This window comes from Asterias amurensis, chromosome 13 (assembly GCF_032118995.1).
Source record: "Asterias amurensis chromosome 13, ASM3211899v1".
Taxonomy (NCBI): domain Eukaryota; kingdom Metazoa; phylum Echinodermata; class Asteroidea; order Forcipulatida; family Asteriidae; genus Asterias; species Asterias amurensis.
In genome coordinates, this window is record NC_092660.1 from 8453522 (window position 1) to 8479499 (window position 25978).

General features: G+C 37.7%; 1 protein-coding gene across 1 annotated transcript in view; it reads left to right on the forward strand.

The window, feature by feature from the left end:
- Positions 1–25978, forward strand: part of LOC139946005 (proteasome adapter and scaffold protein ECM29-like) — a 44119-nt gene that overhangs the window by 11680 nt on the left and 6461 nt on the right. Inside the window, exons 9-43 of the mRNA XM_071943587.1 lie at positions 238–354; positions 787–951; positions 1755–1804; positions 2405–2474; positions 3180–3302; positions 4183–4286; positions 4803–4968; positions 5121–5201; positions 6429–6719; positions 6975–7106; positions 7968–8154; positions 8678–8928; positions 9182–9283; positions 9463–9690; positions 11575–11689; positions 12501–12615; positions 13361–13429; positions 13823–13940; positions 14381–14551; positions 14951–15030; positions 15978–16083; positions 17213–17260; positions 17544–17665; positions 17965–18127; positions 18411–18470; positions 19068–19157; positions 19593–19659; positions 19976–20067; positions 20376–20442; positions 21571–21702; positions 22204–22266; positions 22998–23209; positions 23608–23651; positions 24438–24639; positions 24957–25083. Of these exons, the coding sequence (XP_071799688.1) occupies positions 238–354; positions 787–951; positions 1755–1804; positions 2405–2474; positions 3180–3302; positions 4183–4286; positions 4803–4968; positions 5121–5201; positions 6429–6719; positions 6975–7106; positions 7968–8154; positions 8678–8928; positions 9182–9283; positions 9463–9690; positions 11575–11689; positions 12501–12615; positions 13361–13429; positions 13823–13940; positions 14381–14551; positions 14951–15030; positions 15978–16083; positions 17213–17260; positions 17544–17665; positions 17965–18127; positions 18411–18470; positions 19068–19157; positions 19593–19659; positions 19976–20067; positions 20376–20442; positions 21571–21702; positions 22204–22266; positions 22998–23209; positions 23608–23651; positions 24438–24639; positions 24957–25083 (4330 nt within the window). The remainder of the gene's footprint in view (positions 1–237; positions 355–786; positions 952–1754; positions 1805–2404; positions 2475–3179; positions 3303–4182; positions 4287–4802; positions 4969–5120; positions 5202–6428; positions 6720–6974; positions 7107–7967; positions 8155–8677; positions 8929–9181; positions 9284–9462; positions 9691–11574; positions 11690–12500; positions 12616–13360; positions 13430–13822; positions 13941–14380; positions 14552–14950; positions 15031–15977; positions 16084–17212; positions 17261–17543; positions 17666–17964; positions 18128–18410; positions 18471–19067; positions 19158–19592; positions 19660–19975; positions 20068–20375; positions 20443–21570; positions 21703–22203; positions 22267–22997; positions 23210–23607; positions 23652–24437; positions 24640–24956; positions 25084–25978) is intronic.

Consider the following 25978-nt stretch of genomic DNA (forward strand, 5'->3'; position numbering starts at 1 on the left):
TGTGGACTAGTGAAAAAACCTGCGGGCGATCGAGAATTTTGGTTGACTTGCCCGGCTGGCGATTGAAAAAAAATGTTAAGGGAAACCCCTGTCTGCCAACTGAGCTATCTAGCCCTTTGTTGGCGGTGTCCCTATTTTGTCAATTCTTTGTTCAACCCCAAAAATCATTTGAAAATTACCCAGTCAGTGTCCCTTGTGGTTTATATTGATGTCATCTCATTGTCTTAACACTTTCAGCCTGCCATCAAGCAAGACGACCGCCGTCTTCCGGTTAGCACCAGAGTTCGTCTCAAGATCTTCCCATTCTTTCTCAAGTCTAGGGAAGCCGCAGAGCAATTTCCAGCTTGTATCCAGGTAAGCTTGGTACTCGTCCTCCTACACACTGGTACCACATGCTGACATAAAGTACCATTCTGTAATACTAGTAGTTTCTTGTTAGGACCCCTGTCCCCCAGCACCCTATGCAATAGTACAACACACTTTGACACAAAGTAGTAGTCTACAATTTTCCTGTGTTGCAGCTAATTGAGTCTTGGCTGAGTTAAAAAACAAAACATATTTAAAGTACTGACTCTCTAGGCTTTGCAAATTTTTACTGTTAGATTTTAACTGACTTGTCTCTTGTGACTTTTTTATGGGGGTGGGGGGAGCTTAACTTTTGCTGTTTATGTAAGTTTTTGCTACTGTTGTTCATCTGTGAATTGCCTTGAGGCCTTTGCATAAGGCGCTCTATAAATATTTCCTTGTTATTATCATGTCATTTGTTTGACCTTCGATGTGTTCCAGGTTATCTTTGACTGTCTCTACGGCAATAACACCAATGCTAAGCTGAAGACGTTTGCCGTTCAGTTCGTTCATCATCTCTGCGATACGTGCAGCACATCGCGCATGCAGCCTATGGGTCCTATTCTACTCTCCGGTATGGGGAAACTCATCTCCGAAGCTAAAGATGTACGTAGTCCAAAATCGTTTCTATCGTCGACCATCAGAACTTGCACAGACAACTTTGCCATGACACCACAATCTAGTGAATTATATAAAACGTGACTAGGGAAGACAGTAGTTTGACCAAGTGACTGTAGTATGTTGCAGCTGAAGATACTGTTACACCACAATCTAGTGAATTATATACAACATGACTAGGGAAGACAGTAGTTTGACCAAGTGACTGTAGTATGTTGCAGCTGAAGATACTGTTACACCACAATCTAGTGAATTTTATAAAACGTGACTAGGGAAGACAGTAGTTTGACCAAGTGACTGTAGTATGTTGCAGCTGAAGATACTGTTACACCACAATCTAGTGAATTATATAAAACGTGACTAGGGAAGACAGTAGTTTGACCAAGTGACTGTAGTATGTTGCGGCTTAAAATACTGTTTTCAGAAGCTCCTTGAAATTTATATTTTCAGGTGTTACCAAAAGGTGAACATGCCATCAATTCAATATACGTACATGTATTAAAGTTCGATCCAATTTATTTGAAAGTCATTTTTGCACAAGTCAAGTCAAGTCTCAAGTAATTTTTCCTCAAGTCAAGTCAAGTGACAAGTCAGTGTAACTGGCGACTTTTGTCAGCAGCAACTTGTATCCGTGGTTTATTGTAAACAACAGGATTGAAACAAATTTACTGTTTCAAAAACCTATGATGTAAATAACCTTAAGTTCATAAAAACATCCAGATAATTTGGAAGATGTTTTTTTTTTCTTTTTTTCTTCTTATTACTGCATTTGTTTTTCGTTTTTTACTCAGAGTGCACAGTTACGAGGTCTGGCTTACGTTGCGGTTGGAAAATTATCAAAGTAAGTTAAAGGCAGTGGACACTATTGGTAATTCTAGAAATGAAGCATCTGAAAGCACACAACTTCGTGTGACAAGGGTGTTTTTCTTTCATTATTATCTCGCAACTTCAACGACCGATTGAGCTCGAATTTTCACAGGTTTGTTATTTGATGTATTTGTTGAGATACACCAAGTGAAAAGACTAGTCTTTGACAATTACCAATAGTGTCCAGTGTCTTTAAAGGATGACTTTCAAATAAAATAAAATCAAAACTGGATGGCCCATTAAGAAAATGGTTGAGAAATGTATGCCCTAGTGCCTTGAGTTCCTTATTGGTAGATATGTAAGACCCTATTGCACCTCGTCTATCGAACTCACTGCCGCTTGAACACGGAACACAGAACAATCCTTCAGTCTTCAAGCGACAGCTCAAATCTCACCTCTATAAACAGGCATTTAAAATCCGTGAATTTTAACTTTGACTTTGTGAATCGGTGCCCTTGAACCTAAACTGGTACCCTTTTTGTGTTCCCGTCATATATTTTGATCAAATCATGAACCACTAAAATATAATTCATATTTAGCAGACATTCAAATGTCTTTCCCTTCTTTTCTCCAGACGTCTACCACAGCTGTCAAACAAGTTTGACATGGCACTTTTACAACAGTTCTTTGACGCCTTGTCTACTGTAAGTTTGAGTAATTCAATGTATATTTTGTTTGTGGTTACACCATTTGTATATCTACTTGCTGGGTAGATTATGTTCTTTTGAGAACTTGTCCTGCTTTATTTTCTACTACTGCTGAGTAAAGCGATCATAGTGTGAGAAGGCCAGCCGTTATTCACTGGGGGCAAACCCGGGGATACAGTAGTGTGAAAAGGGCTTATTTGAACTGGTTAGGGATATCTTGCAGGTTGGATAGTCAACTGTTGAGGAGTCTATCCACAAGGTATCCAGGGAAAGTGTTGAGAAGGTGCCTAAGTATTGTGGTTTTAAAGGGTCTGGGTACTTTTTGTACGACACAAAACACAATGTCCACAAATTTACATCAAACTTACACAGTTTGAAGATAATGATGGTAGAAAGCTTTCCTTAAATTATTGCTTGCTGAGGTGCCATAGTTCTTGAGAAATGAGTAAAACAAGTCACAAAAATAATTTTTGTCTCAGGAGGCGAAAATTATTTTAGCATGTAAAACGTTTTTTTGTGGCATTGTTTTAGTCATTTCTCAAAAACTACAGCACCTCAGCAAGTATTATTTTAAGGTAAGCTGTCTACTATCATTAACTTCAAACAGTTTAAAGTTTAATATAAATCTGTGGACATCGTGTTTTGTGTTACAAAAAGTACCCAAATCCTTTAATAGCGAATATTTTTGTTCTCTGACTTCAGGAAGATGCGAATATTCGAATGCATGTGCAGGAGTCTCTCTCTATGATGGCGCAGGCATTCAGGAACCTGGAAGGGCCAAATGTACAAATCATGCAGAGCCTCATCATGAGTAACATTGAGAAGGTAAGGTACCAGACCCACTGAGAGAGGGGATGCTGTTCCAGTAAGCACTGGCTTAGAGAGAACATATTATGCTTATCATGATATCATGATTTTTTTTATGGAAGTATGGACAACAAATTGCATCTTATTTGACTTGAATACTCGACCGTTGGTGCAGTTTGTTTTGTTTTTGTTTGTTTTTTCTCTCTCCTAATTGTTTGTGCATGTTTTTGTTTTCTTTACTGTTCTTATTGTCTGTACTTGAGTTTTTACCTGTGAAATTGATAAATGAAATAAATGAAAACAAATGAAAGGACCAGTCTTTGTACGCCAACTAGAATACTAAGTATTCTCGTACTCTTAATCAAATTTTCTGATTTGAATTCAATCCTGCTGTTTTTATCTTTCGTATTTTGCTTGTATATTATAATACTTTTCATAATGTTTATATATTTGATGTATTTTTGTATAAAAGGTAAATTTTCAGTGTGCATTTTTATACAACATATTTTCAGACACGCAAAACCAAAATGCATTTCACTGTACAATTTTATTTTACATGTGACAATAAAACATTAATAATAAACAATTTCACAATAATAATAATTGTGAGATATACCAAAAGGGAAGAAGTGTGTCAAACCAAGGAAAAGCACGAAATTGCAGTTTAATTGCAAATGAAAAGGTACCATTTCCTTTGATGGACATCTAGTTTATATCTTTTGTTGGCAATTTAAAATTCAGCTTTCCCCATCATTTTAGCAGAATTGATAAAATACGCAATTTGAGGAGGCTTCTCAATGTACTTGCAATGATAAAAATGTACTGTTTGATATTTTGATGCAATTCTTTGTATGGGGCACCATTCTCAACTTACAATGCGTTGCTTTTATGTTCACAGTCTGAACCCCAGGCTCGTCTTGTAGCTGTTCAGTATGCAAGTATAGTGTTTCCTGGCAACCACATAGCATCACGTTACGCATTGCTGCTAGCTTCTGGAGATGAGTAAGTAACACATTAAAAAGGATTTGAGGCATTGCATGGTGAGGTATTAATATATATTTTGTGTTAATCATGATCCTATAAGCTAAAGTAGTAGTCCCAGCCTATTTTCTATACCATCCGCCCGGGTAATAGTTAAAAAGCAGGACAGTTCTTTTTAGAACTGAGAAGTCTCCCAAACCCCTGAACTCCGTGGTAGACGAATAAAGCAAGAGAGTTCTCTAAGAACAAACTCTACCTGGCAAGTAGATACACACACGGTGTTACCGCAAACCAATATGTATATTTAATAAGACAGAAAAAGAAGAAGAAAAAAAAATTTGTACAGCTTTTTTTATTAAATAATATTGAGGCGTTGCATGGTGAGGTATCAATATATATTTGGTTTACAGTAATACCATGTGTGTATCTACTTGCCAAGTAGATTATGTTCTTTTGAAAACATGTCTTGCTTTAAATTCTACTTCCGCGGAGTAGAAAACCATTGATGTAATGAACCCTTTAATATTTGTATTTCAGGAAGGAAGATATTCAGAACGAGGCAGTGAAAGGGCTGAGAATACCTAGTGAGGAGTCTCTGAGGGAACGGCCAGATGATGCTAGTGAGGAACCTATGAGTGGAGCTAGTAACAGTAAGGCACTAGTTCCTGCTTTCCCTGAGATGGTACTCTACATCAGTGAAATGGTGAGATTATATTGCAGGCTGGCATAATGTATAGATACTATCATTCAAAACTGTATGGATGGTGTTGAATGGTCAGACAGTAGGAGGGGTGATTTTGAACTGTGTAGACTTTATCGTTCACTGCTCCTATTTTCTCTCCTTTTTGTTTTCAGGCATCCAAGAGAGTGAAAGGTTCCTCTCGTTATGTATCAGGGAACACCCACATGCCCTTCAAGCCATCTACGTTCAATCAGGTAATTACTTGAACATTTAATAAATCATTTGCATTGATGTATTATTTTTGGTTTTAACCAAAATTGAATCTGTATCCTCGTAAATCTATTAAATGCGTTGATATAATTTACATATTTTTCCTTGTCAATAGATGAGTTAAGAAAGCGTTCTGTGGCATCCTTGATTTTACTCTGTATTTGTTGCCACGACAGTTGACCATTGTAACCGTCAGATATAAAAAAAAAAATATAGGGCGGGAGATACAAATATAAACTATTGCCTAGACCAAAAGTGTTCAATGGTATACCTTTGGCTAGACCAATGGTGTTCAATGGTATACCATTGGCACAAGTGGTGTTAAATGGTATACCCCTGACTAAACAAATGGTATTGAATGACTTACCATTGATGTTATCATTGGTACTGAATGGTATACCATTAACAAAATAACTGGTGTTCAATGGTATACCATTGGCACAAGTGGTGTTAAATGGTATACCCCTGACTATACCAATGGAATTGAATGGTTTACCATTGATGTTATCAATGGTACTGTATACCATTTACTTAATAACTGGTGTTGAATGGTATACCATTGGCTAGGCCAATGGTGTTCAATGGTATACCATTGGCATAAGTGGTGTTAAATGGTATACCCCTGACTAAACAAAATGGTATTGCATGGTTTACCATTGATGTTATCATTGGTACTGAATGGTACACCATTAACTAAATAACTGGTGTTCAATGGTGTACCATTGGCACAAGTGGTGTTAAGCAGTATACCCCTGACTAAACAAATGGTATTGCATGGTATACTGGTCATTGATGTGATCAATGGTATTGATTGGTTATCAATGGTATGTATGTCATTAACTAAATAATAGTGTTCAGTGTAAAACCATAAGCCTTTTTAATGTATGGCGGACGTGATGCCACGCTCACCATGTTGGTGGTCATTAGGTTTACGTGTAAATGCCGCGCCGCCTAAAATGCGCACTTCACTGAATAACATACATTCTATTTCTATGGTCAGTACGCACAAATTTACCTCAACTTTACAGTGTTGTAGCATTGTGTCCGCCATATCTCAAAAAGGCTTATTGGCTAGATCAATTGTGCTCGATTGTATACCATGAGCTTCACTGCCTGATGGATTTATGCAAGCTATATTAGAAGCCTCTATTATAATTAGTATTATTATTAATGTTGTTAAACAAAATAAAAATATGTCACTCTCTTTGAAGGTGATATTCTACCTACGATCTTGTTTGCTTTATGATGCCGGTATACACGTCAATCCAGAGTCACCCTTTGACCTCGGCCCCAAGGCGCCAATGGCTAGTCGCCATGTTAACCAGCTACTGAACCAATCAGGAATGAGCGTTGCAAGTCCATTATTGGTCTACATCCGTCTCATACAGGAGCTTCTCAACACGGTGGCATCATGTGATGTCATGAAATGTCTCCTGGAAGTTGTTGCCATAGCGACAGGAAGACTTGCCAAACAGTTTGAGGATAAACTCACGTGGATCAAGGTATGTCCATGATGCTGTCCACAAAACTATTGCTTCTACTAAGTAAGTTCTAATTTTCTCGAAAGCTATTGCCTTTCAGGAAGTTTCCAACCCTGACCATCTTAATACCATGTATAACATCATTCGCATTAATATTTTTACTCTTTAACAATGTTATGCACATCCTTTCATGCCATTTTGATAATTTTTGATATGAAACTGCAATTTACAGCCTTACGACACTCAGCCGATGATTTGTTACTTATTTTGAACTAGAACTTTGTGAATGGTAACCGTGAGGATCTTCGAACCAGTGCTGCCCAGCTGTATGGTATCGTGTGCGACGCTTGCAGTACAGAGACGCTGATTGAAAACATCAAGGAATGCTCAAAAATAGTCAAAGATCAGGTGAGAAAACTTTACTAGAAAATCTTAAAGACAAAGTATACCTCTGTTGTTTTTTAACCGTTCAATTGTTTTAACCTAATGTAAATACTGTAGGTGTATTTAATAGAACTAACATGAGAAAATTTCATTTCTAAAGGTTTTTGTGTTTATTGTGTATCCCCCCCCCCCAAAAAAAAAAAAAATCCGGAGCGATTATGTCCACGCAAGAAGAAAGATTTGTAATTGGAATACACAATCTGAGCAAGTTGCTCACAGTAACGCTTCTTTTATTCAAATTTTGGGGCATACAAATTAATTGCCTTTCAAATAACCAATAACTTTGAAGTTAAATGCTTTCTACTTTAGAAAGCTGCTGTAGGCTTCTCTAGCAGTGCAAAGCTTGTGGGTTTGAATCTCACCCAAGTGTTTTGCCTGGGGATTTTTTTCACAGAGCTTGGGGAAAGTACTGAGAATACATTTTATATATATGGTATCCTTATATGTGCTTGATTTTGTTTCCTTTCTATGTACTGTTTTAACAAGAGTGTGGAGAGACATCATATTGAATAGGCCTGGGCGAATTATTTGAATATCTGGTTAATGGATATTCCTTTTACTTTGCGACCTAACACAGTCGGCCGTTTTTGGGAGTCAAAAACTTGGATCATTGTATTCTACTTTTACAACATCTTTCTAACCAATGCATTTCATAACAAACGGTTACAAACGCTTTTCAAAGACCAACTTGACCGATCCAAGGCAATGTGTTTCTTTAAAACAAATTATGTTCTTTACCCTTGTTAGTCACCAATGAAAATTCTATACTTGGCCTGTAGATTTTCTTCAAAATTTGGTTTTGATTTTGTCATTTTACTTTGTCAGTCCCAGGTCCAGTCGTTTGAATACAAGCACGGCTGCCTGCTGGGATTGGGATTCATCATTGGTCGATACTTGTCACGTGACAAGAGACAAGACGAAGCCATGATTACGGGCAGAGTATCAGGGAAGAGCAAGGATAAAGCAGTCGTACAACTCCACAATGCCATTGAAGAGGCTGTCAAAATCATTGGTAAACCTTTGAAAATACATAAAACATTTGTTTTCCCAGACGCACTCCTTTTGCTCCTTTTTTCTTTTCTTTTGTATATTTTTTGTTAAAGTTCAAAATGTTTTTTTTCCCTCACTGGTTATTATTTTAGGAACTTAACAAGTAATGCATATTGTGCTTTAAAAGATAAAAATCAGGTAAACTAATCAGTGTTTGAAGATTTTGCCAGGGTTTGCCATTAAACTCTTTCAGTGACCTGCTAGCGACACTACTCAGCTTGTCATTTCAGTAGTCTAACCTGACATGTATTTTTACTGGTCCTTATCTTAACCGCTTCACGCCAGTTTGCCTGTATAGACATTTCCATTGAGAATGTTTGTAGTCTGTACTTTATCTAGTCAGGATTTCATTTTGACAGACGTAATTAGAGCAACAACAAAAATTACTTTCAAAGTTTTAAACACTTTCGAGAGACATTGTTAAGTTTTTGAACACCAAGCTTCAGTTTTTTTTAAAGCTCTCTATTTGTGACATCTCGCGACAGCTTCCTCTTTAGATAACACCAACCCTCTACTCAGCACTGCGGCTTGCATTGCCATCGGTGAGATCACTCGCAATGGTGCTCTCCCCCTTCCTGATGGTGATACGGTCCAGCAGAGTGCTGCTGCGAATGGGATGGATGATACCAAAGAGGACAAGAAAGGGAAGTCTGCAAGCAAGGATGGGCCATTCACAAAGAGACTGGTCGTCCAAAAACTTGTGGAGAAGCTTCAGTCTTCCAAAGTGCCCACAAAAGTAGGAAGCCGTTTTTGAAGTTTTTCATAATTATGGACAGCCATGATATTATTCCTATTTTAATCTGGTTTCCAATTTTTGTCAACCATGGAATATACAGCAAATGTTTTTTTTTTTTTTTAATAGCTTGAAATAAGCTATGAAAGCTATACCATGTTTACAAGCATCATGCCTGAAACAAGAGGATTGTAATTAATTTACTCTACTGAAAATACTGATGGTGGTTGTTGTTGTTGTTGTTGTTGTTGACTAGGTGAAAGAGCAAGCAGCTTCGTGTCTAGGTCATCTTCCCATTGGTGAGAGGGACTTCCCATTCACCCAAGACGTCTTAGAAGGACTTCTTAAGTCAGCCAATGTAAGTCATATTATTACAATATAAAAAATAAAAATGAAAAATACTTTTTTCAAAATTCAGTATCAAAAAAACATATTTCTCACCCGACTTCACTGCCAAACCAAAAGACGAAGCAATAATTGTCATTAAAAAATGTATAAAAACAAATATATTACAATGGAAAAAAAAAATCTTGACAGATCAAAGAAGTAGAGCTTCACTTCAGTGTGGGTAACGCTCTCAGCCACGCTGCCCTAGGCCCGGCTTCCCCAATGAGTCGAGACATCTGGACTCAAGAGCAGAACAATGGTACAGAGGCTGTGCAATCTCCAGAGGGGGCATCAGGAGAGCGACGTGATTGGCTGGAGTGGTTACTGACCAGGATCCTCCAGGAGGAAGTGACCAATCAGAACCCCCACAGAAGACAGGTTAGGACTTTGGGGTTTGAAAGGGAGAATTTATATTTGCCTTGCTACTGTTGGCTGGGGCCAATTTCACAGAGCTGCTTAAGCAAAAAAATTGCTTAAGCATGAAAATAGCTCGCTTATTTTACACATGTTATTGACCAAATCTTCATGCCATATACATTGCTTGTGACTGGTATTTACCTGTTGTTTACTTAGCATAACAATGGACCCTTCCCGTGAAATATGCTAATCACATTCACGCATGCGTACAGACCCTGTTGGTTGGCAAACACCATAGAGTTGTGCACTAAGCAGACGCGCAGTCGCGTCTGCGTCACGCACCCATTAGCTGTGTACAAAACAGCGCGATGTTCCCTCATTTTGCCAACCAAAATGTTAGTGCGCAGGCACTATGTGCAATTTACATATTTCATGGGAAGGGTCTATTGAGTGGAGTCTTGGCCGGTTATCTGATTTTACTAAGCAAGGATTTTTTTGCCTAAGCAAAATTTTGTGCTTAAGCAGCTCTATGAAATTGGGCCCAGCTCGTATCAAAACCTCTTATCATTAACCCCTGGTCTAACCAAAAGGATGTAGCAATAATGGTTGTTAAAAAAAGTCTTTCTTGAGGACACATGCTGCTGATTAGAAATACCACAGCTGTAGTCTGCCTGTTTAAAGCATTTTTGTGAAATGAAAACTACATGTTTGTTGTGAAATACAGAACATAATGTGCAGTAACTTATCATTTTTAAAGATTTTATTTCTATGAGAATGTTTTTTTTTTTTTTTTTAGGTGTTCGGGCCAACAGCCCGGAACACCTCTTATTTTTTGTTCGTTTTTTTTTTCTTCTTTTTCTTCATACATCTTCTTCTTCTTCTTCTTCTTCTTCTTCTTCTTCTTCTTCTTCTTCTTTTTCTCAGCGTCCCTTGTCCACTAACAAAAGCGCCTATCCAAAACTCGTATGAACTTGAAATTTCACACATAGTTAGCGATTTATTAGGAGAAGAAACCGTGTGAGTTACGTCATGATGACGTCATCAATTCTGGAGTTATGAATATTCAAAGTTTATTAATTCAAAAAATCTTAACTTTTGATCTACATGAGGGATTCTTACAATCAAAACATCATCGGAATCGTCATTGAAAACTCCGTAAACGCCTCACAGACATGACCCCATTTTGATGTTGTCTTCCGGCTCAAAAGAGAGGTTGAAAATTTCAAAATTCACGTCTAAAGAACAACGTAAATCCCCTTTGGTATGTGCATAAACATTGCACGTAGGCATACACACAACGTGTAGTGTATAAGCGGTGCAGCAGAGTCACGCTCCAGTGATCATCCATAGAGCGCGAAAAAGTTTCATGAAGAATAGTCTTCGTTCAAGGCGGTTAAAACATACATGCCCCTTACAGTCTTTTCTACAGTCGTCAATATTTCCTAAGTTTATATAACCTAAACTACATAAGCTATTTTGACAATCTATACATCATATGAAAGGGCGTTACGTACTTTACAGAAATGGATATGTTGGTGAACCTTCGTTGACCTTTTGATCTGTTTAAACCGGATGTGACTGTGAAATGATTTGAAAGGGCGTTGTTTATTGCCTTTTAGGTTGAAATATACATCCTTTGATGCTTAACCATCACAGCATACAAGTCTGGCAAAGGTCTGGTTTAAAACAAATATTACAGATGACGTCACCAAACATACACTTTTACTAGATGACGTAATCATGTTGTTTTGACAGTTTTTGCAATTTGAATCATTTATTACAAATCTTGAGAACAAAGCAAGGTGTAATATTTGTTTTTTAATACAGGCTTTTACTCCCGGAAACCGAACACCTTGAGTTTGTTCACAAACTATCAATCTCTAGTTTTACATGTTCTTTCCTTAGGCTGTTTGCATCTGGCTGCTGTCTATAGTCCAGCAATGTGGCAGTTCTCTGGCGACACAGAAGAGGATGCAGGACATTCAGCAGGCGTTTGTCAACTTTCTGTCTGAACGCGAAGGTAAGGAGGATGTACTTGGAAGTGTTTGCGGTCAATAAGCCATTTGTGCATTGGACTTGAATTTGAGGAAGGTATTTGATTATAATGTCCTGCGAAAATGTCTGGCTGGGTGTCATGGCTGAGTGGTTTAGAGCATCAAATTCAAGTTCTGGTTGTTAAGTCATCAGAGTGTGAGTTTGAATCCTGGTTATAATACTTGTGTCCTTGCGCATGATGCTTTACTATCTTCACCCAGGGGGTATAAATAGAGTCAGCTGACGATGACTAGAGCAAGCTAGTCGAAATATTGAGACCAATTTAAGAACTGACTCCGCGGTAGTACAGTTAATCACGATCCTATAATCTTAAGTTGTAGTCCCAGCCTATTTTCTATACTATCCACCCGGGTAATAGTTAAAAAGCAGGACAGTTCTTTTGAGACCTGAGAAGTCTCCCGAACCCCGAACAATCTACTCCGTAGTTGTAGAATAAAAAAAAACAGTTCTCTAAGAACAACCTCTTCCTGGCAAGTAGATACACACATGGTGTGTTACCGCAAACCAAATATACAGAGTTGATATTGTGTTTAACAAAAACCTTTGAATGGCCAAGACAGCCCTTAGCTGTATACTTTCCAGGGCACTACTAGTGTTAAGCGCATTGATATGTTATTGTTAAATGCACTATATAAGAACTAGTTATTGTTAGTATTTGTATAATCTTTAAGCAGAGAACAATCTTTGGAGATGGTGTCCAGTCAGATCTTTTTCTAAATAAAAACATCATAGAAGATGAATCTCAATTTTGTATTATTTGTATTAATTTTTTTTAGAACTGACTCAAGACGTGGCGTCTAAAGGTCTGAGCCTTGTATATGAGCAGAGTACACCAGATCGGAGGACAGCGCTTGTATCCGTCTTGGTAGAGGCACTCATGACAGGAAAAACGTGGGTTCTGCCAATATGTTTTTAATTTAGCAGGGATGTGTTTTCTTTGTTATGAACCGGAATTCTGTTGTTTTTTTTTAGATCCCACCAAATTGTTTGTTTTTGTTATTAATATATTTTATAACTTGGATCAAATTCTAAAGAAAATGGCGATAAAACCACATGGAACACCCCAGATTGCAGAGTGGGGCCTTCAATACCAAAGATTAAGTTTATGTGAGCAGATTTCGTACCTTCATTTTGCACTTGAAATATCTGAGAGAATGTTTGCTAATAACTGAGAATTGACTTCAAACCTTTCTGGCAGATACGTTTCTCAAGTTCAAATTTGGGGTATAAAAGATAATACCTTATTAACCCCATTACTTGGAAGTAAAATGATTCTGCACATCCTTATAATATCCAAAGCTGCTGTACTTCTAACCAATTTGTTATTGCCATGAATTTGATGAGTGGTTACCAACTTTATCTTTAAGTACCCGCTAATCCTCCAATCAGATTGGCAGAATGGAGTGGTGATAAAAACCTATATTGTACGGCTAATAACACTACCTGCATCTTGTGTGTTCTATGTCACGCGCCAAGTTTGCTTCGGCCTCATTGGATATGGGACGCAGAAGCGCTATATTTGACCGTATTCCACTCGCGCTTGTGTGATAACTTATAGTATACTTTCTCTTGTGCAAGTCACATATTAATGAAAGTGTTTGTATATTACCAAGTCATGATACTTTTCTATTTTCAGAGCTAAACAGACAGTTACTGAAGACACAAAGCTGTTTTCTGATGGATCATTAGGGAGCAATCCATCAGGGTAAGTGAAAACATCAACCCTTTTCACATTGTATCACTTATCCCCAGGGATCACAGCCCTGGGGAGGCCCCAAGAGGTTTTTTCACCCAACAGTACCCCAGTGCGCTTTCACACTTTCCCCTCCTATAGGTCCCGATAGTATAAAAATATTGACTTCTTTGGATGCTATGGTTGCTAAGGGTATAGTCCATTTTTTATTATGGGTGTAAATTGTTACATTCATTTGCTTTGTAAAACAAATGAGATATCATGTGACATGCTATAAACCAATGACAAAACTGAATCTATCTATGATGTGTTACATTTTAAGAATAAATGAGGTTTACATGGCAACCCAACATATTTCAAAAATGGCGAAAACATATAGAATTGTCTTAATTTTGTCATTTGCAGTGGGAGTCTTTCGACATACAAGGAGCTGTGCTCATTGGCCAGTGATCTCAACCAACCAGATCTTATCTATAAATTTATGCACTTAGCCAATCACAACGCAATGTGGAATTCACGAAAGGTAGGAGAGAAGATACTTTAAAAATGTAAAAAATTACAAGGTAGTTGAAACAAAAAAATTAAACAAGTATTAAAGAAATTATGCTAGCATTTAGGTTAGCAATGTGCTTATATACAAACAGTGATTGCTTTGAGTGCTATGGTTAAAACTACGACGTTCGAGGTGATCGTCGGAGCTTTCTTTTTTTCCGAGGCAAATCCAGAGTAAAAAAGAAAGCTCTGGGGATCACCATAGCACGAGTAAAAGATAACACCAAATACACTGTACATAATATATTGTGCCTAGAAGAAGACAAACCATGTGGTATGCTCTGAACCAATCAAATAGCAGTATGTTTCTGAGCTGTTATAATAAGGGTTGTGTACCATAGTGAAACTAATGGTTTTGAAAATAATTCCAAGGTTTGAAGAAAATATTTTCCGTTCTTTTGTTTCTCGCAGGGTGCTGCATTTGGTTTCAGCTCAATCGCTGCTCATGCAGGGGACCAGTTAGCTCCCTTTTTACCTAAACTGGTACCCAGGCTCTATAGGTATCAGTATGATCCGAGTGGTCCCGTTCGCCAAGCCATGTCCAGCATCTGGAGCGCACTAGTCAAAGACAATAAGAATGTGGTAAGTTAAACGTTTAACTTCCCACAGTACGTCCAATATTATGACGGTGACTAGAGAAAAGTAGCAAGCTACCCGCTGATATCACAATGACTAAAATAAGTATTGTCGTCTAGTTACTAAATCAGATCTTCTTGATTAGTGCAATTCATAAACATAGACTTTAAACTAATTGTTGTATTAGAGAGATTAGCTGTTGCTAGCGTAGTGTTTATTTCCCCTTGTGAGAGTTTGCCAAGTTTGCTTGACAGGAAGATCATCTAAACAATCAACGCTCTTATTTTTACTTTTTGTTTTCTTTTATTGTCATTCTCTCAGATGGATACGTATCTGAAGGAGACATTGGTACAAACACTCAATCTCTAGTTTTTCTTCTTCTTTTTCCTAAAATCACTCTCTCAGGTGGATACGTATCTGAAGGAGATTGTGAAGGATCTGTTGCATCATCTTACCCATCATGCCTGGAGGAATAGAGAATCATGGTACGAAAACAACAGCTTTGTCCAGAATTTCCAGTAAATTCAATATTTTGACATGCTGCTTTCTTTCAATGTAGGATTGGGTTTTTTCTTCTTTTTTCTTTACAAGTTCACCCCAAACAAGGCTAAAAAGCACTCTTGGGGGTGACCCCTGGCAAGGGGCTACATTTAAACAGCTACCTAAGCGGAATGTTTTCAACAGAAATTGTATTTTTACTTGTTTTTAATGCACTTGTTCACCATTTTAATGTAATTTTGATATGTGTACACTTCTGAACTTTCGAAATTATCGATTAAAAAATCAGGCCCCTACCTAAAGGTTTTTTTTTGAAAAACTAAAAACACTTCTGCCGTTGAGAGCGGGCGTCAAAGGACAATGCCGCTGACGTCATTTGTGGGAGTTTGCTTTGTTATACATCCACGCTGCAACAAAGCGGCTTTATCTACTTATGACGTTTTGAGAGTGATTATGTAATGGGGCTTTTCGCAAATCTCGCAGAAAAGCTCTGGACAAGGGCATACAAAATGATTGTTTTTTACACAATTGAAACCTATTTATAATCATATGACTCGATTTCCTTATTCATCGAAAACATTTTAAGTGGAATTCAGCAAAGTTCACGACTTGACATTTTCGTTCAAGCAGGTCTTTAAGATAAAATAGCTCAGAAACAGTCTAGGATGGAGGAATACATGCACCAGGCAAAAAGATGCAATAAATGGAGAAACTGTTTGATATTTTTTGCTAATAATCAGTTAAACATATTGATTTATCAACAATTTGTCTTTAAGTTCTCAAGAGAAACAGTTGGATATTTTGCTAATAATACATTTGTTGACTGTTTGCATTGACAAATAATATATTGATTGACCAACAATTTTTGTCAGTAAGATCTTTAATAGAGAAACAGTTCAATGCTCACTACATGTGGTGATTGTTTTGTTGACAGTTGTTTGGCGTTGAGTGATTTACTACGAGGAAGGAATGTTGACGGTATCGTGGATTTCATGCCAGCATTATGGGAGAGTTGTCTCAAAGTATTGGATGATATCAAGGTATACAACTAAAGCGATTTTTACATTGGACTTAAAATGGTTAATTTACCGCCGCAAGTTTTTAACTTACCGATATGTAAGGAACACATTGCCTTGGTTCGGACGTTTTGGTCTATAAAAATGCGTTTGTAACCGTTTGTTAAAAAATGCATGTGATTAGAAAGATGTGTTAAAAGTAGAATACAATGATCCACACAAGTCTGCCTCAAAATTGCGTGGTTTTTCTTTTACTTTGTGAAATAACAGGGTCAACCATTTATGGGAGTGAAAAACTTTACTCCCATAAATGGCCATGTTAGTCGACGAGGTAACAGGAAAACCACGCAATTTCGAGGCTTATTTGTGTAGGGCTTTATTGATTCTACTTTTACCACATCTTTCTACCCATATGCATTTCATAACAAACAGTTACAAAATCTTTTTAAAGGCCAACTCGTCCAATCCAAGGCAATGTGTTCCTTTAAGTCGGAAGTGGGAACAGCCGGTAAGTGGTAAGTTATTGCCACGGCGCTGTTAAATTAACAGGCCGATTCGAGCCCCGGTGACTTAACAATGTTAAATTTACAGGGACAAGAAGTCCAATGCGAACACACCAATTCAAAACTTAACAATACTGTAACATGACTGCTATCTAACATGTGTAAAAGGTCTGCTGATGTTCGAACCAATGCATGCAATACACACTGCTCCAAAAAATCCTGTTAAATGCATAGCTGTGTTTCCTCTTACGTATGCAGCGCTCGGAGCCCAAGCGGAAGTTTGAGAAAAGCCCCTGGTAAATTACCAGACATAAGTTAATCCAAGTGCGGACAGCTTTAAACTTACCGGGCCTGAAAGTTATCAGACCCAAAAAGTCCAATGCAAACGTGGCTTAACATGTTGACTTTTGGATTAAGTTTGGTGTTCACCAGCTGCCCAGAGCAGCTCAGTGGAGTTTAAACAGATGACAGTTATTGATGAAGACTATTATTGTAACAAAATTTAAATGGATGGTAAATTTGCATCAGTGATACTGGAAACCATTAGCTTAAGTATAGAATACGGACTGCTTATAGCATTTCTGCTCTAGAATGGCAAAGGTTTAGGGTTTGAAATAATATGCCAATGATGCATTTTTTTTCTTCTTCAGGAATCTGTTCGGAAGTCGGCAGAGGCTGCCTGTAGATCACTCAGTAAGGTAAGTGATTTTTTTCTTCTTCATACAGGTTTTATTGCAGGTAAACTTGTTATTTTTTTCTGAAAGCTTAGACGTCTTATTGTTATATAATAACATGCATGCACTTTGTCAGCTAAGTTAGGTACCTCAGTCAGTAGAGCGCTGGCGGTTAATCCCATAGCTCTTTCGGTAGGGCTATGGCATGTTAAACTGAAGGTCGTAGTTCAAATCCCACTCTATTCAATTTGTTTTCCCCTTGTGGTTTAGTATTTTGATATTAAATAATGAATTGCTTAACAAACAGGTTTGCATCAAGATGTGTGATCTACAATACGGGAAGGTGGGCGAGCAAGCCTTGGCGTTGGTCTTACCCTGTTTACTGGAGCATGGACTCCCAAGCAGAGTGGAGGAGGTTCGAAACATCAGGTACGTCACAGCAAAGTCTTATCTTTGGAAGTTTCTGGAAATATTAGTTTTTTTCAGTATGTGTAGATTAATATCCCTGTATATTTAATTTATTTTTTGTTTAAGGCTGGAAATTTACAAACTTTGATTTCTTGTATTTACATGTAGCCTCTATTGTTGTTAGTTCCTGATCCTGCTTGTGAATTATGGAAATCTAAAATTTGATAGAACAAAATATTAAATTCCTTAAGTTCCTTAAGTACAAAATAGGTATAATTCCGGTGTGTAATTGTTTCTTACTCTCATTTTTGCTTGGCTAGCCTTTATACCTTGGTCCAAATCAGCAAGAAGGCAGGCAGCAGGTTAAAACCCCATATGGCAGTACTAGTAACTGCACAGTTGGAGTCACTCAGCGGTCTGGAACACCAGGCTATGAACTACATGAGCCTACATGTCGGTGAGAACCAAGACAGTCAAGAAAAGGTTAGTGGATAATTTGTAGGGTGTCATGGCTGATTGGTTTAGAGAAATTAATTCAAGTTCTCAGGGTTCTCCACGTGCGGGTTTGAACTACCAAATGTTCTTTCAAAAATTTAGTGCCTGGACAAAATTGTCGAGCACCCAGACAAGAAATCTCGAAGCACAAACAACATTATGGTGACAACAAATCAGTTTATAACCCTACCTTTAAAACAGAGAGAAGATATAAGGATAAACAAGACATAAATAAATAAATATTTGTGTTTTATTCTAATTTTGTTTATAGTTGGATAATGCTCGGATAGCCGTGAGTAAGAGTTCTCCAATGATGGAAATGATCAACATGGTGAGTAACTAAACATCTCAATCATCGCTCAAATATTTGTATCACAGCATATACAAAATATGAACTAGAGTAGAGTTGTGCGTCAGTTCTCTCCTGTGCTCAGAGAGTTTTTCTCCTGGCCCTCCAAGGCAATAAGTCCCTTTAAGTAATGAAGTATCCAATGAAGGGGTGTCGCCTCTCATGGTTGGTTAGCTTGTTTTAAAGTGTCGGAGCTATGACTGAAAAAAGCATGATTCCAATAGCGTATCATGGGTCCCGGGGAAGCTGAAAAGACAGGTAAAAGGAGGGTGAAGGCGTCGGTTATTTGATGATAGTGATAATGAACAAAAGACTAAGAGATCTTGGTCATACACTGGGGCTGGATTATGAACAACTTTATACACAAAAAGAAGAACTTTGAAACATGAACTACTTTCTACTTCGACTTTCTTCCACGCTTTTGAGTGTGTGTATTTCATATATGCTTTTACACGTGTATTATAAATTGTATTTTTTTAACTTTGTAAAAACTTACAATGTAAATTTAAATAGTGTCAACTTTTTGCTTGTTGTTTGATTCAAATAAATAAACTCATTGTGTTGTTGACTTGATTACAGTGTGCGCAGTATGTAGACTCTGAAGTTTTGGTGGAGTTGGTGCCCAGAGTGTGTGATCTCATCCGCAGTGGAATCGGCATGGGTACTAAGGTAGGTCCGATCGGTGACCTTTCGGAGGACTCTAGGTGGCAGCAGAGGTGGCAGGAGTACTACTAATCTGCTTTTATTAAATTTGTAATGTATTTGGACTTTACCCCATCGAAAATGAAAACGATATTAAAGAAAGTTGTGCCAGTGAAAATCTCTTTTTCGTTTTTGTACTGAATGCAGCGACTTTTGCATAAAAGTAGAATCACAAATTGCAGAATTAGGTGACACTTCCACCGAAAAGGGTTAAAACATTCTAACAAAGACTTTCCCGTGCTTGTTCAAAAAGCATCTACAAACTAATATATTTGTTGAATATGTTTCCTCTGTGGTTTTTGTATGTTTTATTGTAGTGCTTAGTAACCACTGGAAAAGGCGCTTTACTTAATGCTTTTATTATTTGTATTATTATTTCCCCATGTCAACTTTTTATTACAGGCTGGTTGCGCTAACTTTCTTATTCTTTTGAGTCACCAATGCCCTCTGGATCTGGCACCCTTTGCAGGTAAATTTAATTTTGTCATTCTGCAGAAAAGTCACGATACTTTAATCGAAAAAGTCCATTGGTAACCATGGTAACATGGCTAAAGATAAACATGAATTTGAGTAGGAAAATTGATTTGCAAGTAATTGTTTCTGACTTATGTCTGTTGGTCTGTGTCTTGGGCTCTGCACGCTGTGTTACGCAGTGGAAAGGCATCGACTATGAGCCAGCCTTCAGGCCTTTACTTCAGCGCCTGGAACCGAAGCCCAAACCCAAGTTTGACAAAGACCACAAGACTGCCAGTTGATCAATTTAATTGTTCACTTGATTGTTTCAGGAAAGCTGCTTAGTGCACTTTTGACGGGTCTAAACGATAAGAGCTTGGCGGTCAGGAAAACAAACGCAGCAGCAATTGGTCATCTCATTAAGGTGAGAATATGAACAACATTGATCAGATCTACTTTTACATTTTATGGAACCTTATGTTACATGTCCAAGGAATGGTTTCTTACAAAGGGCTAAGGGGCCATTCAGAATAGAGGGTTATACAGTTTCAAATAAAACAAATTGTAACATTATTTGGACCCATCCACCCACCCCAAGTTTTCACTACTAATATTGAGAACGATTTTACATCAGACACACTTTCTTTTTAACCTTGTCAGTTGTCTTTTCAAGTTTTTAGTTTGAATTTGGCATTGAAGTTTTTATTGTGTTTATCATCCCCCCACCCCCAGGTTGCCAAAGACAGCAGTGTAGAGAAACTGATAACAAAATTGAAGAATTGGTACACAGAAAAAGACGGTAAGACTACGGGGGGCCGGAAACGTAATGGTGTATTTACACTGACAACATTTCTTCAGTAGTCCGTTCTGTATCATTTGAAACCATAAAAATCATCGAAAATATTTGGACCCCAAATCTCACAATTTAACCATGCCGGCATGGCAGGTTTTTATTTTTTTTTTTGACCAAAAATGCAAACTTACAAAATTCTCAATGAATCTCACACTTTTGCTTATTAACCCATTCCACAAGGATAAAATGTCTTTAGTTGTGTGTCATTTGAAACCATAAAATCAGCAAACATTTTTTGACCCATAATCTGAAAATTTTGTGATACCGGCACAACAGATTTTTTTGATTTTGGAACGAAAACAAAAATTTGCAAATTGCTCAGTAAATCTCAAACTTTGGGTCTTTTACCCCTTCCACACAGATAAAATGTCTTTCGTGGCTTGTTCTGTATCATTTGATACCATATAATCACTGAAAGTAATTTGACCCCAAATCTGAAAATTTGACCATGCCGGCATGGCAGATTTTTTTGGTTTTGGACCAAAAACCCAAACTTACAAATTTCTTAATAAATCTTTAAGGAACACGTTGCCTTGGATCAGTCGAATTGGTCTTTGAAAAGTGTTTGAAACCGTTTGTTATAAAATGCATATGATTAGAAAGATACTTTAAAAGTAGAGTATAATGATCCACACAAGTATTACTCGAAATTACGTGGTTTTCCTTTTACCTCGTCGACTAACACGGTCGGCCATTTGTGGAAGTCAATTTTGACTCCCATAAATGGCCGACCCTGTTAGTTCGCAAAGTAAGAGGAAAACCAGGCAATTTCGAGGCAAACTTGTGTGGATCACTGTATTCTACTCTTAAATAATTTTGTTAACCATATGCATTTTATAGCAAACGGTTACAAATGCTTTTCAAAGACCAACCCGACCGATCCAAGGCAACGTGTTCCTTTAAAATTTTGCTCATTTATAAACCCAGTCCACACTGATAAAATGTCTTCAATAGTCCGCACTAGAACATTTGAACATTTACAACCACCCAAAAATGTTAGACCCGAATCTGAAAATCTTGGCTGGTATGAACTTTGGCCCTGATAAGTTCATGATTGTATGGTTTGTATTTCAGATGAAGCGTTGCACACGGCTTGTGGCTTGACGTTACAAGCTATGTCCAGGCACAGTTCAGATGCTTTTAAGAGACACAATGCTCTGGCCATGCCGTTGGTGTTCCTAGCGATGCACGCCAAGAAGGAAAAAGGTAAGACTCTAGTGGAAATATTTTTGTTGACGGTATTATGCAGGATTGGTTGAGCTGACCATAAAGTCGCAGAGAGTGTCATGTTTTGTGTGATCAACCATGTTAAAACTTTGTTACATTGTATTTCACTTTGAAATACTGCGATTCTGGAAAGAGATGTCATTTTTTCTTTCCCAAAATTTGAATATACATGTAAGAAGATTACTGTACCTGGTAGAGCTTCTCAGATTGTGTATTCCTCAAGGTTTTTTTTCTTCCTACTTGGACATAGTTCCAAAAGAGTTTCAGCGATATCTTAAAAAGGCGGCCACCTTTTGAAATAAAAATTTCTCAGGTTAATTTTAATGTATAAACTACATTTATATGATTAAAACAATCAAACCGTTCCAAAAACCAAAGGTATTTTGTACAATGCCGTTCAGCACAATAGAAACAAGAGAACTTATTCTGAAGTTGGTGTTTGACAAACTTTGCTGTATTTGTTTTATTTCCTTAATGCAGTGAGTGGACGAAACGAGGAGAAAGATTGTGTATGGGAAGAGGTCTGGCTAGACTCCACTCCAGGTAAAGTTACTTACCAAGCTACATCTACCTGTACCTGTGTGTCTACTCTTTTTTTGCTTAAAAAGTTGTACTTAGTTGTACTAAGTTTATTTAGGCATTCCGCCCGGCATTCCGCCCGGACACCTATTTTTCGGTGTTTTTTTTTTACTTTCTTAATACTTCTTCTTCATCTTCTTCTCCCCGTTTCTTTTCCACTAAAAACAAAAACATTTTCAAAGCCCATATAACATTGAAATTTCACATCTAGCAAGATATTTTTTTAGGAGATGAAAACCGCATCAATTACAGCATGATGATGTTATCAAAATGACGTCATCAGTTTTCAAAATTTATTATTGTTGCTTGTTTCAAATTTGCTAACCGTTAGAACCAACATTCACTTTACGTTTATCAAACCTTTGTACAAAGACATATTTACACAATTATTCTTTTAAAGCAAAAGGGCTGCTTACTCAAAAGAGAGTAGAATATAAAGCAAGACAAGCTCTCAACAGAACATAAACTACCCAGTAGATACCCACATGGTGTAACCACAAAACAAATAACCTTGTTTTTGTTTCTACAAACTGGACGTCAGATTTGAAGCCTTTAATGGTCTGTGTAAGTGATAGATTTGTTTATGTAGTTATTCTTTAATAGCAAAGTGCTGACTTGGAGATATCTACACAGAAAACCTTGTTTTCATTTCTACAAACATTTATTTCTGGTTATGTTTTTACTTCACATTTTAGGGACTGAGGGTGGAATCAAGTTATACTTAGCGGAGATCGTCACTCAGACCAAGGAGGCATTGGGATCCCAATCCTGGCCTCGTAAAGCCCAGGCAGCTAGAGCAATGAGCACTGTTGCTAAGAAGCTCGGCTCCAGGCTCCAACCCCCGCATCTTGGCCGGTTACTGGCGGCCCTGGTCTCTGGACTCTCTGGTAGGACGTGGAATGGAAAAGTAAGTAAGGCAAACCATAAACCAGGGCCTAATTCTATGGCTCTGCCTAGCGCCGAATTCTGCGCTTACAGGTTCTTTCCAGAGCTCTCTGGAAAAAAGACACAGGCATATTACTTGGATGGGATTCAAACCCATGGCCTTTGCCAATCTAGAGCAGATGTCATATCCCACCCGAGTAATAATAATATGAGTGTGATTTTTTTCACAGAACGTGGGACATTACTGAGTATACAGTACTTGCACACATCGGTGTAAGGGTAAAACCAAGTAATATTCCTTATCCCCTTTGCAAATTTATAAAATGTTTATTAAACATCTTTTAAATATAGCCAAATTAAAAATGTAAAAAATGTTGTTAATTTTCATTGATATATTTATTGATTTGTGTATTTTTATAGGATGAGCTGTTAAGATCTATTTCAACGGTCTGCACATCATGCAGGTAAGTAATCTGTGAATGTGAATCAGACCCAATTATTCGCTTTTTGATAGGTAGAAAACAGGCAATTTTCCCTTTTTTTTAAAGGGCTGCCATTGCTTGACACTTTACTATTATTGCTCTCCACCCAGGGGTAAATGGGTATCTGTGAAGGCATAGATTGATATTTGGCAGCACAGGCTGTATACTCCAAAGGGAGCTGAGATAGTTTAAGGAATTAAATAAAATGGCTTAGTGACTAGGAGTTATAATACTGATGCCATGACAACCTATATAAGAAGCCACTTACACTATTTTTATAATTTTTTTATAGCACCTTTATTTTTCTGAAATTTGAGTCTGCGATGACCCTATAGCACAAAACCCTTCTTTTGACATACTCAGTGGGTGCGTTCGTTTAGCTTCCCTGGGTCGACCCCGGTCTGCCCCGGTACGCTCGAGTATGTTTGACGGGGCTCACTTGGGTCAGCCCCCAGTGCCCTGCTTGTGGGGTGTGTCACTTTGGGGTGACCTGAGGTGCATGCTGTCACCCCGAGAGGGTGAGTGATCGTTCGATTAGCTCTTGTCATGGGCTAACCCTAGTGAGGACTGCGGGGTTGACCCAAGGAAGTTTATAGAACCCTTAATGTGTGCCAATTTTTTATTTTTGTTTTCATCAAGGGCACAATCTCATTAACATCACCTACCTGCCAGACTACTTTAATCGTTATGCGCCTCAAAATAACAAACAAGATGGCATCGCATTATGAATGCTTTATGTTATTATTGTTATTTGTCGGAATTATGTAGGAATGCACTTGAGAGTCCCGACGATGCCTACCCGGAGCAGCCCACCATTGAGACGGTTCTCACGGCCGTCTTCAGGGAGAGCAAGAAGGAGCGGATTGATTATAAGATCGTTGCTCTTCAATGTCTCTCCTCCATCTTACAGGCTCATAACATTGATCGATTCAAAGATGTCACTGACATCCTCTTCCCACTCTTATCAAAGGTAAGTTATTGAAGTTCCCTTTTTTAAACCATGTGGACTGGGTTTTCAGTCCCTACCTGACTGCGTGGGTTTTACCCTTAGAATAATTCTCTGGGCTTTTCCTCCAACATCTAAACCTGAAAATTCCTTCCAAGTCTTCTCTTCTTTTGGGTTCTTGGCAAGTACAGTAATTAAGTTTGCTTTTCTGATGGTTCTTGGCTTCACAACTAGAGATGAGAAAGGAAATCATATAACTTTTATCATTTATAAAAAACAAACAAATTGAAAAAGGGTTGGACTAGAAATATTTTGTTCAAAAAAGACCATTTTATTTTCAGGAGAAGAAGGATGACTCTGATTCTGACGATGAGAATGATCGAGAGAGACAAGACGCAAAACTCAAACTTCAGGAATGTGCATATGAGAGTCTGGGTAAAGCGTGGCCGCACGAACGACTAACCCAAGGTGATTATGACAGACCCCTCTCTTTTTATTACGCAGTGCTCAAACTTGGCCATTTAGCTCTGGCATACAAAGGCTACAGCGGGCATGACAGTCGCCCTTCTTTTCGCACATCAAATATATTTTTCTAAAATTTTTCAATTCAATTCTCATTTATTTAGAGTGCATACAATGTAATAGCGAGTACATGTAGTGTAAGGTTTATATGAGAATAACCTCTGGTTTGAGATGTTTTGTACTCTGTATTTTTATCGTGTATCAAAATTACTGTGATATTTACTATGCTGTAATCCATTTGATTCTGAACTGTTAATCTCAATATTTGTTCTTCTTCTAGTTTCTCATAATTTGTCTGTAATATTTTTATTCCTGTTGTCTATTATTTCTATGTCTTGATCTAGTGTTGTCTTATGTTAGACCAAGTACGTGTTCTCCTTGTACACAGGAAAGACAGATGTCATGCATTATTCTATAATGACAGTAAATACTTAGAATCTGGAATCTTGATTTAAATTGTTAAAATAGTCCACAAAGTTGTACATCTTTAACAGTTGATTTTCTTGCATTAGTTGTTATATTCCTTGAAGGGGGCATTAAGGCAGAATGCTCTTTGTCTTTGAGGCACACTTAGTGCTTTCTTCTAGTAATACATTAGAAGTTTTTAAGAAGTAAAATGGCTCCAGACAATAAAGATTGCATCACAGTACCATTTTTGTTGCCGAATTACTGTGAAAGACATGTTTTCCCAATTCCATGCAGAATTTACCCTTCCTATACTGACTTACGAATGGTACAATACTGATGAAGTTTTCATGCTCAGTTTTCTTGGCACACAACATAAATGTTGGTAATAATAATAGATGTCTGCTCTAGCAATACAATGATCATGAATTCGAAT